General features: G+C 61.3%; 2 protein-coding genes across 2 annotated transcripts in view; both read right to left on the bottom strand.

The window, feature by feature from the left end:
- Positions 1 to 71: 71 nt before the first annotated feature.
- On the bottom strand, positions 72 to 5,877 carry LOC105498327 (transmembrane protein 240). The gene is made up of 4 exons (XM_011770370.3): positions 5,546 to 5,877; positions 4,973 to 5,079; positions 891 to 1,099; positions 72 to 809 (listed from the first exon to the last, which is right to left on the bottom strand). The coding sequence occupies exons 1-4, from the start codon at positions 5,600 to 5,602 to the stop codon at positions 661 to 663; spliced, it is 522 nt and encodes a 173-aa protein (XP_011768672.1). The 5' UTR covers positions 5,603 to 5,877; the 3' UTR covers positions 72 to 660.
- Positions 5,878 to 6,918: 1,041 nt separating this feature from the next.
- The window catches only part of LOC105498328 (SSU72 homolog, RNA polymerase II CTD phosphatase), a 34,694-nt gene continuing 24,491 nt past the window's right edge, over positions 6,919 to 17,121 (bottom strand). The window contains exons 3-5 of the mRNA XM_011770371.2: positions 10,398 to 10,537; positions 9,417 to 9,535; positions 6,919 to 7,407 (exon numbers count right to left, since the gene is read on the bottom strand). Of these exons, the coding sequence (XP_011768673.1) occupies positions 7,306 to 7,407; positions 9,417 to 9,535; positions 10,398 to 10,537 (361 nt within the window). The 3' untranslated portion in view covers positions 6,919 to 7,305. The remainder of the gene's footprint in view (positions 7,408 to 9,416; positions 9,536 to 10,397; positions 10,538 to 17,121) is intronic.

Genomic DNA, 17,121 nt, shown 5'->3' with positions numbered 1-17,121 from the left:
TGACGCGGGGTGGGGTTTCCGGGGCCCCCTAGGGTTCTCCTGGGGTCAAAGGTGACAGAAGAGGCAGAGACTGGAGCTTTCTGGAGAATTTACTGACCACAGAGGGGTGGGCTTCACATGAGGTGCCCGCCATGGCTGGGCCGGGGTCTGAATGCTGCCTGGGACCAGCCGCCTGCGCCCCACCCTACGGCTGTGTACAGACGGGTGCCCCCCTCGCTTCCCTCCCCTCTGCCCGAGCTGGCGGCGGCCAGACAGATGGTGGACGCAGCGCATGGGAAACAGCGGCTTCAAACAGATGCTGGCCCGGGCCACGTGCCTCGCCACCCCTGCCCCCACCTGCCCCCCAGGACCCTCTGGGCCCCCCAGCACCGCTGGGGCTGAGTCTGCCCTCGTGTCCTGCCCAGCCAGGAGCCCAGGGTCCTGCCCCCTAACTGCAGGGCCTCTCCCACCCCAGCCCCCACCCTAGCCCACACCCCAACCCCCTTTATAAAAAGAAGAGGAGACAGCACCTTCCGCTGGACTCTCCCGGCCGGCCACAGCCCCAGACAACCTGGGCCCAGGGCTGCTGTCCAGTCCCACCGGCCCGGGCGTCCACGAGGTCCCTTTTACAGCTGTACAGCAGCCGGTCGGCTGGGCGGCCCCGGCAAGTCCCTGCGCGGCTCACAGGTGCCGCGGGCTGGGGTGGCCGTTGTGGTAGAGTTTCTGCTTCACGTGCACCATGTTCCCGGCGGCCTCCTCAAAGGGCCTGTGCGGCCGCCGGCCCAGCTCCCGCAGGCTGCACAGCTTGGGCAGCCAGGTCCACGAGCCATCTGCAGGGGGACAGGGGCGGTCAGGCGGCTGGGGCCGGCCAGGATGGTGGCGTTCCCGGGCGGCGGGCGCGAGGCACTCACCGTGGCGCCGTCCGGCCCTCCAGGCGCGCACGGCGCAGTGCAGGACGCCGTCCATCCACACCAGGAACCAGCTGATGCAAAAGCCCAGCAGCAGCCCCAGCATGAGGTCGATCTCCTGCTTGGTCACATTGTCCGTCACAAAGTAGTTCTCGGAGGCGTCCACCACCGACTGGTCCCCGTCGTACGGGATCACGTAGTGGATGTGGTGCCTGGGGGCGGCAGGGCGGGCTGGCACCTCTCCCGCCGCCCCTGGCCTGGCCTTCCCCCAGGGGGCCTAGCCCGTGGTGGGGGTGTGGCTGCCACCCTGGGGGTTCTCTGAAGCAGCCTCCTGGGTGGGCGGGTCGGGAAGGGGGCACCGGACTCAGCCAGGCCCAGGTCACAGGCCAGAGGGAGCGGGAGGTCAGCGGCCATGGGCCGTGGAGGCTGAGCGCGAAGTCCAGGCGGACGGCGGGACCGGCTGCTGGCGAGGGTGGGAGCCCTCACTCAGCACCTCCTCCCTGAGTCCTGGAGCTCACGGGAAGGTGCTGCCGGTGGAAGAGGCTCCCCCAGAGGGGCCTCAGGATGGTGGTCCCCACGGCCAGGGTCACAGCTCATCTGCCCGCCCCAGGGCCGCGGAGGCCACTTGGAGCAGAACCGGACACAGGGAGCCCTGCTGGCCCCGGACCGGCCACTTCCATGCACCCTTCCCCGCCTGCCGTGCCCTTTCCTCCACGGCTGCCAGCCCGCCTGCCAGGCCCACTGCCCCTGGTATTTCTTCTGCTCCTCTGTCCCTGGGAGGTGCTGTCAGAGGTCACGGGGGCTCTACCCAGCACCCCATCCTCTCCCCTTCCTGGGGAGCACCCCCTTGCCCTTGCCTGGCACAGACTCGCCCTGCTCCTCCCAGGATGGACGGCGTCCAGGCTCCAGGGCCCTTTCGTCCTCAATGCCTGGGCACCTCGGTGTCCCTTGGCCTCCTCTCCCTGGGCCCTTGGGGGACTGCCCAAGCTCAGGCCACAACAGCTTCTGGCCTCTCGCTGCTGGAGCGCGCTCCAGCAGCTCACCCTGTCCCAAGAAGGTCTCCAGGCCCCATGATCCCAGGTGGGCTGACTCTGCTGATCGGACTGGCATCCCAGACAGCCGACTCTGGGATCCCTAGGCCAACATGAGGGCCTGGGAGTGGAGGCCGTGGGCCCCAGGCGCCTTGCGGTCCACACTCCTGGCTGCCTCCCACATATCCGCTGAGCTCCAGCTGCCTGTGTCTCCACGTGGGATCCACAGACACCTTAAACTTGTGCCTAAAAATAGCTCCTCTCTCCCCAAACCTGCTTCTCCCCCACCTTCCCCTCGGTGAGGTACCAGTGCCTTGGCCTGGTTTTCAGCTGAGACCCAGAGACCACCCCACACTCCACACCCCAACCAGAGCACTTCCCACACTGAAAGCCCAGCCTATCCGTCCAACCCAGGGCCTTGTAGCCCTCTCCAGGCCATCCCTGTGCCCAGCAGGGGCCACACAGGTGCCTTCCCTCCGTGAGATCTGGGGGTCCTGGAGCCTGAGCCCAGGCACAGGGAGGAGGCGGCCCTTGCCCCAGGCTCTCCTTGAAGCCTTCCTGCTCTTCTGGGCTTCCCGGAGGTCAGTCCCCTCAGCATATCGGACAACTGGCCACTCCCAGTGGCAGGGCTCTCGGTGAGGAGTGACCATGACCGTGGCTGATCCCTGGTGGCCACCAATCACCTGGTGACGAGCCTGTCCACAGCCATCATCCTCGATGGGCAGCTGATGACCACTGCCTAGAATGTGCAGCTGCCAGAGGCCCGCAGGGGAGGAAGCTGTTCCTGACCCCTGATTGAGTCCTCACCCACCCCAGGGGCTCAGTAACTTTGGGAGTCAGAGGTCACAGCCTGTGTCCCCCGCCATGGCTGTCCTGGGTACCTGTAGTTTCTCCCCCTGCACCTGGCCCTCCTTCCTGGGGGGCTCAGGTCTCCCAAGTGAAAGCAGGAGATAGGCCTGGGCAGAGATGTGCTATCTGCACACGTATGTCTGTGACATGTACATACGTGTGTCCTGCCTGCACCACACATGCTGCATGTGTCCACCTGAGGCCCAATGTACGTCATGTATACACACCAGCCACATGCACAGGACATGGCGTGATACTGTGGACATGGACCCCAGGAGCTCCACACCCCCGCCCTGTGCACGGTGTGTCACACGCGAGTGCATGTTCGCTTGGCTTTGCAAAACGCAGCCGCCCTCTCCACAGGGCGCCACGTCACGTGCATGGACGGATGTCTCATTTGGACGCTGCCTGGCAACAGACTTTGGAGCATTGATTTCCATACACGTTCTCCATGTCAACGTCTACGTATAGGCACGTACAAGGCCTACACATGTACACACACCCGTTCTGCACACCAGCGTGTACACACGGGGAGCCTCTCATGGCAGTGCATGGACATGGTGTATACGCAGATACTCCATGTGCAAAACGGTTGTCTGCACACACACTGGCTGCACCCACATGGAGACATTTTGACATGTCCCTGAGCACACTGCACTGTATATTGTGACATACATGTACTTTGCATACACATATATGTTGTCAATATACAAGGGCACTTTGTACGCTGAATGTACATATTCTGTATGTGGAGATGTGAACAGAGCATAGATATACAGACACACACACAGCAGTACCGTCTACAGCAGGCTGTGGCTCTGCTTCCCACACACCAGCTGCCTTCAGCACGCACTCCACCTGAGTCCACGCGTGCTCTGGACACGACATGAGCTGCATGAGCTGCACCTACACGCCTTGTGCAAATGCTCTAAGGCGCCCTCTGCCTGCCCTGCCGATCCCTCAGTGTGCTGCCACAGGTGGATGCACACGGCCCCAGCCCACGCACACGGAGGCCGCCCCTTTCTGATGCCCTGGAGCTCCGGTCTGGGCCCAGCCTCCAGGAGGCCATGGACCAACCTCAGGCCTTTGCTCAGCAGTCGGACCGTCCAGACAGGGACACAGGGCTCCCTGGTAGCACGTGGCCACCCCACAAGCTCTTACCCCCCACCCTGTGCCCGGCACACGTGAGGGTCACAGACACCCCGATCTCTGCCTTCTCTAACACCCGTGTTCTTCATCAACACACCTGCTGCACCCATAGGCATGTAACACGCTTAGCAACACATGCAGCTGTCCTGAACACACATGCCCTGCGCCCACACGTATGCACAGAGACCCCCGGAGCAGGAGGCAGCAGAGATGACGAACACGGGTTCTGGGTTGGTGCCCCTTTGTCCTTCACTAGCTGTGTGACCTTGGAAAAGCCTGTCCTCTAAATCCTCCGTCCACTTCCTCATCTGTCCAGCAGGGTTAACAGCGGCCACTGCGTGAGGGTGTCCTGAGGGATGGGAGTGCATGCGTGAGTGCGCGGGCGCTGTGTGTACGCACATGTATATATGCACAGACGCCACACACATGCGCGTCTCATGAGAAGATGTTTATTTCGTACATGGACGTACAAACATGCATGGCCAAGAAGATTCCATCACTACACGTGCACAGAGGGGATCACACAGTGGGTGTGGGGATCTGAGCGCTCCCCTCAATCTGAGTGACCTTGAGGAAGCTTCCCCTCCCCGCTGACCCCCAGCCCATCCCTCAGCTCCTCTCCAGCCAGGGGGTTGTGCCCAGTATCCCTCAAGGCAGGCCCTTCCCACCTTGACCTGCATTCCCTTGCCCTGGGACTCACTGCAGGGCCCAGCCCTGTGCCAGCAGGCGCTTCCTGCCCCAGCCCTGATGAGGCTGGCTTGGGTCTCCACTGTGGACATCAGACTGGGCTGCGGCTTCCCGGCCTCCAGGCTGGACCAGGAGGCCCCGTGACCCATTCCGCCATCACCCTGGAGGCCTCTAGGGGATGGTGTCCTCAAGCCATGCGCCCCCAGGAGACCCCCTCCTTGAGCCAGCTCCTCCCCCTGCGCACCTGGCAGCCCTCAAGGGTGGAAGGCGGATCGCGGCCTGCGTGGGGCTGGCTCCCCCGCGCCCCGAGTGGGCCCCGCCACACATGTGCGCTCACGCGTGTCGAGCCGGCGCCGGTTGCGGACTCACCGGCCACAGTTGCAGTGGCAGACGCGGTCCTCGCCCCGCAGGTGCGGGAGGATGTAGTTGTGGAATCGGTCCAGCAGCGCGTTCATGTCCATCAAGCACGCGATGGCCTGGAAGAGCCCATGACCGGTCAGCGCCAAGGAGCGGGCGGGACGAAAGGGGGCTGGGGGTGGGGAGCGCAGGGCAGGTGGGGGCAGCGCGGGCCAGGGTCGGGGCAGCGCAGGCGGGGAGCCAGAGCGCAGGCCGGGGTGAGGGGAGCGTAGGCTGGGGAGGGGAGCGCAGGCCGGGTTGGGGGGAGCGCAGGCCCGGGAGGGGAAGCGCAAGCCGGGAAGGGGGAAGCGCAGGCCGGGGTGGGGGGAGCGCAGGCCGGGGTGGGGGGAGCGTAGGCCGGGGAGGGGAGCGCAGGGGGTGTGGGGATCGCAGGCTGGGGAGGGGAGCGCAGGTCGGGTTCGGGGGAGCGCAGGCCGGGGAGGGGAGCGCAGGCCGCACGGGCGGTAAACAAGGAGCAGGAGGTGGGGGCAGGCGGCGCGCGCGGGCGGGGAGCAGGGGGCGCGCGCGGGAAGCCCCTCCGCTCACCATCACGACCGACGCCCCCAGAATCATGAAGATCATGGTGTTCGCGCTCATGGACATCGGGCGGGGCCGGGCCGGGCCGGAGCGCCGCCCCCCGGCCCCGGCGCCCCCCCGGCCCCGGCCCGATGCTGAGCCCCCGCCGCCTCCGCAGAGGTCAGCGCTTCCCTGGGTCTTCCGCCGCCGCTCGCGGCAACCCCGGCGCCGGCCAGGAGGAGGAGGCGCGGGGGGGGCACCGAGGAGGGACGCGGGGCCTCTCTGGGGTCGCTCGGCCCTGCCCGCCGCGCTCCGCTCCGCCCTCGGGTCCTCCCCGCGCTCCGCTCGGCTCGGCTCGGCTCGGCTCTGCTCGGCTCCGGCCCCCTCCCTGCCGCCTCCTCCCTCCTCCCTCCTCGCCGCCTTCCTCCGCCTCCCGGGAGGGACCGCGCAGCCCGCAGGCCGCCCCGTGCCAGCACCGGAGCCGGGAGGGGACCGCCACCCCCAGGGCGCCGGCCGGGACCCCTCTCCGGGAACCTCGGCTTCGTGCCCCGCCCCAGTCTGGTCAGACCCAGCCCCGGTGGCCTGTCCAGTGACCCTGGACGCCAGTCCCAACACGATCCGGTCCTGGAGGGGCGCCGAGGCCCTCCCCGCCCCACTGCGCCGCCCTCCCTCCTGGAATCCCAGGTCGCCGGCTGCGGGGCTGCACCAGCCCGCTTGGAAAGCACATGCCTCCCGGGTGGGGTCTGCAAGGTCGTGACAACCTCACCGCCCTGGGGCCAGAGATGGGGGTCACAGGGCAGGGACGGGATGACCCCTGCAATCCTCAATGGAGAGAAGCGGCGCAGGAGCTGTGGCAGGGATACCTCACACAGGCTTCCCTTAGGGCAGGGAAGAGGGGTCAGCCCAGGCCTATGGGTCAGGACACCTGCCCTTCAGAGGCCCCAAGTGGCCACCACTCAGCTCTGGCCGTTCCTGGCTCAGGGTCCTGAGGCCAAACTCTCATCCACAACTAGTGAGACCATGTTTCAGACCCAGGAAGCCACCCTCTCCCTTCGAGCAGGAAGTCAGCGGGAAGCTATGCCTGGGACCCAGCCTGGGACTGGGCGCCATCCAGGCTCACTGCAGCCTCTATCCTCCCGGCTCAGCTGGCCTTGGGGGACAGCTGATCCCGGCCCGGGGGTTTCCACGTGGAGAGGGGACACCGCCCTGCCACAGGCAGCAGTGCTGGAAGGAGCGGCCGGCTTCTGCTTCAAGCAGCACAGGCAGGGGTTGGCCCAGGCCCCGTCAGCAGCACCAGGTTTGAGCTACACCCCCCAGCAGTGGTCGGAGGTCACTGAAGGCGGCAGGGCCTCTGCCACCTCCTCAGGCGCGAGGTCGGGTCAGGAATTCAGGACCAGGCACAATGACAGCAGCATCTGTTTATTGACAATTCCAGGTCATTCCCAACACGCCGCAGCAGGGCTGTGTACAGTCCGGCCGGGTGGGGAGGAGGGAGGGAAGGCAGGCACATGGAGACACAGGTACGTCAGGAAGTGCACACAAACCGTCTTTCCTTTCTGGTTAAAGAAGAAAACCTTTATAATCAATATCCCGCTCATAAGTAAAAGTGGGAAAGAAAAAACTTGATTGCTTTAATCTGGCCTTCTGGCATCTCCTCTCCCATTTCATATGCACAGTTTATTTGGGCAATGCTACCGTCACCAGCGGAACACCTGTAAGTAAAAACCAATGTCAGGAAGGAAAAAGTATGAACAGGAAGCTCCAGAGGCGGCTCCAGGCGGGCGCTGGGCTCAGTAGAAGCAGACGGTGTGCAGAAAGGTGCGGCCACTCTTCTCCTCAAACTCCTGCAGCAGCTCGTCAATCTCGTTCTCCATGTCTTCCGTGTGCTGGATCTGCAAGGACAGCACCGTGGTGAGGGCCTTGCCCGCTCCCGCCTGTCTGCTCCCCCTCAACACCTGGATCGCCAGGGAAACGCCAGGCCTGAGCCAGCAAAAACCAGGGTGGCGGGCAGGCCCTCACCCCACCACTGCTGCCTCCCAAGGATGGCTGGAGGCTGCAAGGGGAGCTGCCTGGGCAGCCCCAGGCCCTCACCTGGTGTGGAGCAGGAGGCAGCCCCCACCTCCCCACCGACCCTCACAGAACCTGAAGCTGGGAGGAGCGTGGAGCTGGATTCTGAGAGGCGCCCAGCACTGAGACCTGGAGGCCAGGACTCGGGCCCACACGCGCACAGCGGGGCCGACCAGCCCTCACCACCAGCGCGCCCGCACCGCCAACGAGCAAACGGGGGCAGGGAAAGGTGCGGTGCCCAGAGAACCAGAGAGGACCCTGACCCATGCCCTGTGGTGGGGGCAGCCTGGTCACTGGAGCGTCCTGGCAGCATCCTGGCCTCCATCCACCAGAGCCCCTGGCTGAGGGCTGCTGCCCTGCAGTGAGCAGACCCGGCTCCTGAGCACACCTGCCCTGGCACTGGCAGCTCGTTACTCGCCATCTCCACTGACCCTGGTCCCCAACCGGGGACAGCACCCAGTGCCTCTAAGCAGGGAGTGGCCTGTGACTCAGCTCTGGCCAACGTGACCCAAGCAGAAATCACACAACAACTTCTGGGACGAGACCCCGTGGCCTTTTCTCCTGCCAGGCGATCGTGAAGACCATCCCTGGCGCTTCAACATCCACGCTGGACCGGGAGGCATGCGGGGACCAGAAGCCATGCTGGGTGGGCAGAGCGCAGGCGCCTGCAGCCACACGGCAGCTTCTCCCAGCGCCGGCCCGCCTGGCTCCTGGGCTTTCCAAACACCGTTTTCTCTCGGTGAAGCTGTCCTGTTTTTCACAGTTGATCAAATCACAGATCACAGAGGCAGAGGCGGGACGGTGCGTGGGGCTCTCCTCAGGCAGGTCCTTTCATCTCAGCCCAGCCCCTCCATGCCACAGCAGGGCGGCGACAGAAGCCTTGGGGTGCCCCGGCCCCTCTGTGCAAGGGGGACACGCAGGGCCCACGGGGGAAGGCAGGTGTGCAGAAGGCCAAGTCCGGGGTGGACGGCGGACACAGCGCCCTTGGCAGCCTCCAGGCTCACGTGGGGCACGTCTCCGACCACACCACATCCAGGAGAGCTCCGTGCTCTGCTCGCTGAAGCAGGGCTGTGTCCACCAGGGGAAGAGGCAAAGTACCAGGCGTTCCCTGGAGCCTGCGTCCTGGGAGGCGGACTAAGCCCGTGTTGGGCAGGTCACTGCGCAGCACGTCTCCGCTGAGCAGAGGGCATGGGCGGGGGGGCTCCTGTGCCAAGGCTGGGGAGTGACTCTCTCTTTTTTTTTTTTTTTTTTTTTTTTGAGGCAGAGTCTTCACTCTGTCGCTCAGGCTGGAGTGCGGTGGCACCATCTAGGCTCACTGCAAGCTCCGCCTCCCGGGTTCGCACCATTCTCCTGCCTCAGCCTCCCGAGTAGCTGGGACTACAGGTGCCCGCCACCACGCCTGGCTAATTTTTTGTATTTTAGTAGAGATGGGGTTTCACCATGTTAGCCAGGATGGTCTCCATCTCCTGACCTCGTGATCCGCCCGCCTCGGCCTCCCAAAGTGCAGGGATTACAGGCGTGAGCCACCGCGCCCGGCCGAGAGTGACTCTCTCTAAACTACCAGCGGGCACCCCTGACACAAGCGAGCTGAGCAGAGACCCCGCCCCAAGCAGCAGGGCCAGCCTCAGGCCTCGGCCACGCCCCTCTGTCACGGCCTCGGCCACGCCCCTCTGTCACGGCCTCGGCCACGCCCCTCTGTCACGGCCTCAGCCACGTCCCTGTCACGGCCTCAGCCACGCCCCTCTGTCACGGCCTCAGCCACGTCCCTGTCACGGCCTCGGCCACGCCCCTCTGTCACGGCCTCGGCTCCACAGGGCGCCCACCAGGTACTCACACACTGGCAGAGCTCACAGATGAGAAACGCCCCCAGGGTGGCCTCCTCGTGGTTGTCCTGGATGTCCACGTTGACCACGTGCACAGGCTGGCAGGTCTCCTGTTCTCTGGAATTCAGATCTGATTGGGACAAGGTGACACAGACGTCAGAGGCTCCAGAACCAGGGAACAGGCAGTCAATGTGGCTGAGTCCCTGGCTCTGCCGGCCCCTGGCCCAGCCCAGCCCCGGTGGTTTCTGGACTCTGCAGATTGGGGAGCACAAAGACTGAGCCTCAAACCGAAAGCAGCTGATGGTTCGAGGAAACCTCAGCAAATCTCCGACTCAGCAAAAGCTGGTCTGGGACTCCCCACCCACCAGCCAGTCCTGGAGTGAAGCACAGCTGGCATTGCAGCCCTTCCCCGCCATTAAAGACCAGCCCTCCCTGCTCCACGCCAGCTCGAGGGTCGACCCGCGTGAAAAATGGACCCCGCACGGTGGCTCTCGCCTGTGATCCCAGCACTTTGGGAGGCCAAGGCGGGTGGATCACTTGAGGTCAGGAGTTCAAGACCATCCTGGCCAACATGGTGAAACCCTGTCTCTACTAAAAATACAAACATTAGCTGGGCGTGTTGGCTCACACCTGTAGTCCCAGCTATTCGGGAGGCTGAGGCAGGAAAATCACCTGAACCCGGGAAGCGGAGCTTGCAGTGAGCTGAGATCGCGCCACTGCACTCCAGCCTGGGTGACAGAGCAAGACTCTGTCTCAAAAAAAAAAAAAACACCAAACAAAAAACAGGCCCCTCAAGCCCATGAAAGGCCGCAGCCAGCACACGGGGGGTCAGTGACCAGCGGCCCTGCCTGCCTCCCAGGGTGTTTTGCACACAGGTCTGGCCCCGCCCCCGCCGCTCTAGATGGGCTGTGCTGGTCAGGGTGGGGCCCCGCAGGCATCCCCAGACCCTGTGAGAGCTGCTGGGGCCCAGCCCAGCACAGCCACCTCCTCACCTTCCACCACCTGGTCATACACTCTCTCTTCGCAAGTGAGGATCAGATCAAACAGGTCTTTGCAGTTCTGGAACCTTTCTGGTCGGGGCTTGATTCTCTTATTTCTGTCCAGCATATGTAAAATCCCATTCTGTGTATAGCTACACATGGGAGTTAAGGAATGTCAGAGAAAAGGCATCTGTACAAGTGCCTGTGTCCTCGACACCCAGCCCCTTCCCTGCCCCACAGCAGGGGCAGCTGGGACGCAGGCCTGGACAGCTGTAGGGGGTGAGCCATGCCCTGGTGAGCCAGGGCCTCACTGTCCTAGCAGGTCCCACAGAAAACAAAGCGGGCGACGGCAGGCGCTTGCTCCTCGCTGAGCCCCAACTCTGCGAAAAGACCCAAGGCCTGCAGGACGCCCCCATCCCTCCCCCCAGCATCTGAAGCCGTCCACCCAGACCTCTTCCCTTGCCGCTGGCGTGGCCCGAGCTGCCCTTGGCCTCAGTCACTGTGTGTCCGCAGTCAGATCCTCCTTCCGCCCTCTGCTCCCCAAGCAGTGATGCTGGCTCTGAAACCTCCGCCCTCAGCACAGGCAAAGCAAACCCAGAAACCAAGTCCCAAGTCTAGCTCAGCCACAACAGTCAGGAACACTGGAAACCCAAAGAAAGGAAGCTTCAGGCCGGGCCGGCGGCTCACACTTGTGATCTCAGCACTTTGGGAGGCCGAGGTGGGCGGATCACCTGAGGTCGAGGAGTTCGAGACCAGCCTGGCCAACATGGAGAAACGCCGTCTCTACTAAAAATACAAAGATTAGACAGACATGGTGACACATGCCTGTAATCCTGGCTACTCGGGAGGCTGAGGTTGCAGTGAGCCAAGATTGTGACACTGTACTCCAGCCTGGGTAACAGAGCAAGACTCTGTCTCAAAAAGAAAAAGAAAGGAAGCTTCAGCAGCAATCGGGCTGGAAAACACTGATACAAAGACCAACAGGGCAAGACAGTCGAGGAGGGAGGTGCCATAGCCTCACTGCCTACAGGACGGTGGAGGGCAGGATGAGGCCTGAAGGCACTCGGCATCCAGCCCAGCTGAAAGGGGGCCTTGGGCGAACGCTGACACACACAGGCCCCAGCAGTCCCAGGAAGGGGCCACAGGAGCCCCTGGGGTCCTCAGGGTGGAGCACCCTCCCACCATTCACAGTGGCCATGCCTGGCCTCAGGGGTTCCCAAGGAAAGGGGCTCACTGCCCCAAAAAGAGAGACTGGGTCCCCAAAGATGAGCTCCATGGTCTGCGCCATTCCAGGTGGTCGGGGACAAGCAACCACTTTCAGAGAAACAGCCTGGCTGACTCAGGAATTCCGAGTGAACTCAACGGCCTTCGCCTTCCTGGGCAGCAAAAACAGTTTCTGTGATACACTGAAGGGGTTGATCTAAGGTTTAACTTGAAAAGGCATCTGACCCTGAGCTGCATCCTTGGTTCCTGTCACTGTCAGCAGTGTGGAAGTCACCCACCCCCGACGTGCACATCAGGGTCCCACAGCGTGGGAGTCACCCACCCAGCCCTGATGTGCGTATCTTCCTGCACATCGGGGTCCCACCTGTGTCCCTGAGGCCCCTGGAAGCAGTTACGACACCCAGGTCCATCTCTGGGGAACTTAGTCCTTTAGCCGCTGAGAATCAAAGTCTGCGGAAAGAAGAGCTCGAGGCCGGGCACGGTGGCTCAAGCCTGTAATCCCAGCACATTGAGAGGCCAAGGTAGATGGATCACCTGAGGTCCAGGAGTTCGAGACCAGCCTGGCCAATATGGTGAAACCCCATCTTTACTAAAAATACAAAAATTAGGCCAGTGGGGTTGCGCACACCTGTAATCTCAGCTACAGCTACTTGGGAGGCTGAGGCATGAGAATTGCTTGAACCTGAGCAGCGGAGGTTGCAGTGAGCCGAGATCACACCACTGCACTCCAGCCTGGGCGACCGAGTGAGACTCCCTGTGGAAAACAACAACAACAACAACAAAACCCAGGCGCAGTGGCTCTCGCCTGTGATCCCAGCACTTTGGGAAGCCAAGGCGGGTGAATCACCTGAGGTCAGGAGGTTGAGACCAGCCTGGCCAATATGGTAAAACCCCGTCTCTACCAAAAGTACAAAATTAGCCGGGCGTGGTGGCACGCACCTGTAATCCCAGCTACTCAGGAGGCTAAGGCAGGAGAAGCTTGAACCTGGGAGGCAGAACTTGCAGTGAGCTGAGATCATGACACTGTACTCCAGCCTCGGCAACAAGAACAAGAACCATGAGCTCACAGGGACGCGAGGTCCCACCTGAACTCCAGCAACAAGCCCACGAGGCCAGTGAGTGCCCACAAGGCAAAGGCTCAGAGCAAGGCGGGAGGGCAGGAGCCGCTGGCGGGCGAGGCGGGGCCTTCAATAGACAGGCTCAGGGCCACGGGGAGGCTGAGCAGGTTCCGGGCCTGCGTGTGAGAGCCTGCTCTTCAAGTCATGGGAAATCCTTTCTGAAGGAAGAACCTAAGTACTGCCGGGCGGGAGGAAGGGGAGAGAGGCGCCATCAGAACGGAAACCTGTCCCATCTTCCCGACGACACCTGCACCACCCAGGCCCCACAGCAGGAGTCCCACTGACGCAAAGCGTTCAACAGTGAACCCACAAAGGAAGAAACGAAAGACTCAGCCCGGGCCGAAGGCAGCACCAGGCTGAGGGCCTGACCCACACTAGGGCCCCAACTGGCCATGGGGGCCTGACATTTACCCAGAAAAGTGGGCCAAGAGTGGGTCCAGGGCAGGGCAGGCGAAGAGGACCTGCTATGCCTAGAATCAGCCGCCCCCGCTGGACACTTGGCCTGAACACCTGGCCCTGCACCGTCCCTGCAGCTTCAGGGACCACGTTCAGTAAAGGAGGGCGACGCTCAAAGGCCATGAAACAGAGGCACACAGGAGCCTCGGCTGAAGTTAACATACATCTAAGAAATAAACTCCCAGCTGGGCACAGTGGCTCACACCTGTAATCACGGCACTTTGGGAGGCTGAGGCAGGTGGATCACAAGGTCAAGAGTTCAAGACCAGCCTGGCCAATATGGTGAAACCCCATCTCTATCAAAAATAAAAAATTAGCCGGGCGTAGTGGCAGGCGCCTTAGTCCCAGCTACTCTGGAGGCCGAGGCAGGAGAATCGCACCCCTGCACTCCGGCCTGGGTGACAGGAGCAAGACTCTGACTCAAAAAAAAAAAGACGCCGGGCGTGGTGGCTCAAGCCTGTAATCCCAGCACTTTGGGAGGCCGAGGCGGGCGGATCACGAGGTCAGGAGATCGAGACCATCCTGGCTAACCCGGTGAAACCCCGTCTCTACTAAAAAATACAAAAAACTAGCCGGGCAACATGGTGGGCACCTGTAGTCCCAGCTACACGGGAGGCTGAGGCAGGAGAATGGCGCAAACCCGGGAGGCAGAGCTTGCAGTGAGCTGAGATCCGGCCACTGCACTCCAGCCTTGGCAACACAGCAAGATTCCGTCTCAAAAAAAAAAAAAAAAAGAAAGAAAGAAAGATAATCCCAGCACTTTGGGAGGCTGAGGCAGGCGGATCACGAGGTCAGGAGATCGAGACCATCCTTTCTAACACGGTGAAACCCCGTCTCTACTAAAAATACAAAAAAAAACTAGCCGGGCACGGTGGTGGGCGCCTGTGGTCCCAGCTACTCGGGAGGCTGAGGCAGGAGAATGGCGTAAACCCGGGAGGCGGAGCTTGCAGTGAGCCGAGATGGCGCCACCGCCCTCCAGCCTGGGCAACAGAGCGAGACTCCGTCTCAAAAAAAAAAAAAAAGAAAAGAAAGAAAGAAACTCTCAGGGATGGGCCAAGAAAACTGTCCGGAAGCGAGATGTGGCAGCCACGGTGGGGATTGCTGGGAGCGGCGGGTGCAGTGGGCAGGCCCCTCCTCTGCCCTGGCTTCCACGTGGACCGCGGTGAGAAAGGACAAGCGGCCACACACAGGGGCGGCTCTGCTCACCCAGCCAGGGCTGCAGCCTCCCACTCACCCCGGAGGCCTCTGGACGGTGGTGGAGACAGAAGCTGGCCCATCAGACCCTTGAGTGAGATTTCCGTGGGTAGAGTGTGTGTGGCCAATGCCAAGGGGCCACCAGCCAGCGTGAGCAACGTCCTGGCCCTCCCTGCCCCGGTGGTGTCACTCCCGCCCCACCGTGATGTCTGGAACCCTCCCCCGGTGTGTGGCTGCACAGTCTCCCGAGTCTGGGGATGGGAGAACAAGGCTTGTGCTAGAGACCTTGGGTTGTGACGCACATCTGTGGTCCCAGCTACTCGGGAGGCCAAGGCAGGAGGATCCCTTGAATCCAGGAAGGACCCAGAGAGATCTGGATAATTGTCTCACGCAACAGAAAGTGTCTTCAATACCGAATTGCGTTAAAATTCTGCAGGGGACTAACGATCAGAGAAACAAACTAAGCTTCCTGTCCATACAGAGCAACAGAATAAATCCTGCCTCTACAAAAAATAAAAAATTACCAGCCTGGCCACCATGGGGAAACCCCATTTCTACTAAAAATACAAAAATTAGCTGGGCATGATGGTGCGCACCTGTAATTCCAGCTATTCGAGAGGCTGAGGCAGGAGAATGACTTGAACCGGGGAGGCAGAGGTTGCAGTGAGTAGAGATTGTGCCACTGCGCTCCAGCCTGGGTGACAGAGCAAGACTCTCAGAAAAAAAAATAAATAAAAAATCAAAATAAAAATTTAGCCAGTGTGGGCCATAAGCCTGTAATGCCAGCTAATAGGGAGGCTGAGGTGAGAGGATCACTTGAGCCTAAGAGGTTGAGGCTACAGTGAGCAGACATTATGCCACTGCACTCTAGCGTAAAAAAAAAACAACAGAGAACCTATCTGAAAAAAAAAAAAAAAGAAACAAGAAAAGGCTGCAGCCAGGCATGATGGCTCACACAATCCCAGCGATTTGGGAGGCAGAGGCAGACGGCTTATCTGAGGTCAGGAGTTCGAGACCAGCCTGGCCAATATGGCAAAACCCCGACTCTACCAATAAAGTACAAAAATTATGGCCGGGTGCGGCGGCTCACGCCTGTAATCCCAGCACTTTGGGAGGCCGAGGCGGGTGGATCACAAGGTCAGGAGATCGAGACTATCCTGGCTAACGTGGTGAAATCCCGTCTGTACTAAAAATACAAAAAAATTAGCCGAGTGTGGTGGCAGCGCCTGCAGTCCCAGCTACTCAGGAGGCTGAGCAGGAGAACAGCTTGGACCCGGGAGGTGGAGGTTTCGGTGAGTCGAGATTGCACCATTATACTACAGCCTGGGTGACAAGAGCAAGACTCTGTCTCAAAAAAAAAAAAAAAAAAAAAAAGATGGAGAAATCCTGTCTTCTCTACTAAAAATACAAAAGTTAGCCGGGCGTGGTGGCGGACACCTATGATTCCAGCTACTCCGGAGGCTGAGGCACGAGAATCACTTGAACCTTGAACCCAGGAGGTGGCGACTGCCAGGAGCCAAGATCACATCACTACACTCCAGCCTCAGAGAGCGAGTGTCTCAAAAAATAAAAATAAAAATTATATATATATATTAAAAAAATCATGGCATCCAAGACAAGTCCACATGGCACCCAACCTGCAGACAACTCCCACCATCCTCCACGCCAGCCCGGGGGGCAGCTGGTGCCTCAGAAGGGCCACTCTTCAGGCTTCTTCGCAGTGTGTTATCCTGAATGTCTGCTCTTTTCTTTCGAGTTGAGGCACGTTTGTTCAGGTTTAATTCAGGCAATTTTCAGTTGACATGCGTTTAACCCTAACCATGACTTTCTTGGTTAAGTCTAATGCTTTTGACCCTCCATCAATTCCCAGACACCAGTGGACACCACAGGCCCTTTGCCAGCACTCAGAGAATCAGTGCCTGGGCCCTTGCCTCTCCCCAGACCCACAGGACTTTGAGCCCCGGGCCCCGGGCTGCTGGCACCCCTCAAGTGCCTGCCAGGGATGGTCCCGGGCCCAGGGAGTCGGGACAAGGCAGTGATCTCGCCTAGCAGAGCCTCAGCACTGTTCTGCTGTGGAAGATGGAGGGAGGGCGGAGGTTTAGCAAAGCACCACACCAGGGAGGACAAGCCTGCCGGAGCCAGGGATGGTGAGGGCAGGGCAGGACGCCGCACCACGGACGGCGCTGGCTGGAAGACCTGGTGGTTCCACAGACCGGCGCTGGCCGGAAGGCCTGGTGGTTCACCAGCGGGAAGCTGCACCCACCAACCCTCCACTGAACCATCACCCACCACACACCCTCGCCTCCCTGCTGGGCTGGGTGCACAGACCCTTGGGGCATCTCATGGTCTAGGAACTCCTCTTAAGCTGGGCTGAGTTTGGCCCACATTTCTGCTGTGGACACATCCATCACCAAGACAGCTCCCGTCCTGCCAGCGCCCCCAGGTTGCCAGGCCCTCACCAGCCCCTACAGGGCAGAGAGGGCCTGGCTGCTTCCCCAGGCCAGCTGCACGGGGACCTTCCACGTGGGTTAAATGTCCACACCCCAGGCAAAGCCTGAAGCACACACTGGATCCGGACGGACACGTGCTCCCTGCGGGCAGAAACAAGACTGCATGCAGTCCCTGCCGTGGAGAAGCCGCACACGCCTCCCAGGGGCTGCAGGAAGTACAAATAGCACCACTGGTAGGAACGAAAACTAGAAAAACAAGCCCCACAGGAGACACTCAGTGTGTGGCCTGCCAGG

The sequence above is a fragment of the Macaca nemestrina genome, chromosome 1 (genome assembly GCF_043159975.1).
Source record: "Macaca nemestrina isolate mMacNem1 chromosome 1, mMacNem.hap1, whole genome shotgun sequence".
Classification (NCBI taxonomy): Eukaryota; Metazoa; Chordata; class Mammalia; order Primates; family Cercopithecidae; genus Macaca; species Macaca nemestrina.
The sequence above is the reverse complement of the archived record's forward strand: the minus strand, read 5'-3'. Positions and strand labels throughout refer to the sequence as shown.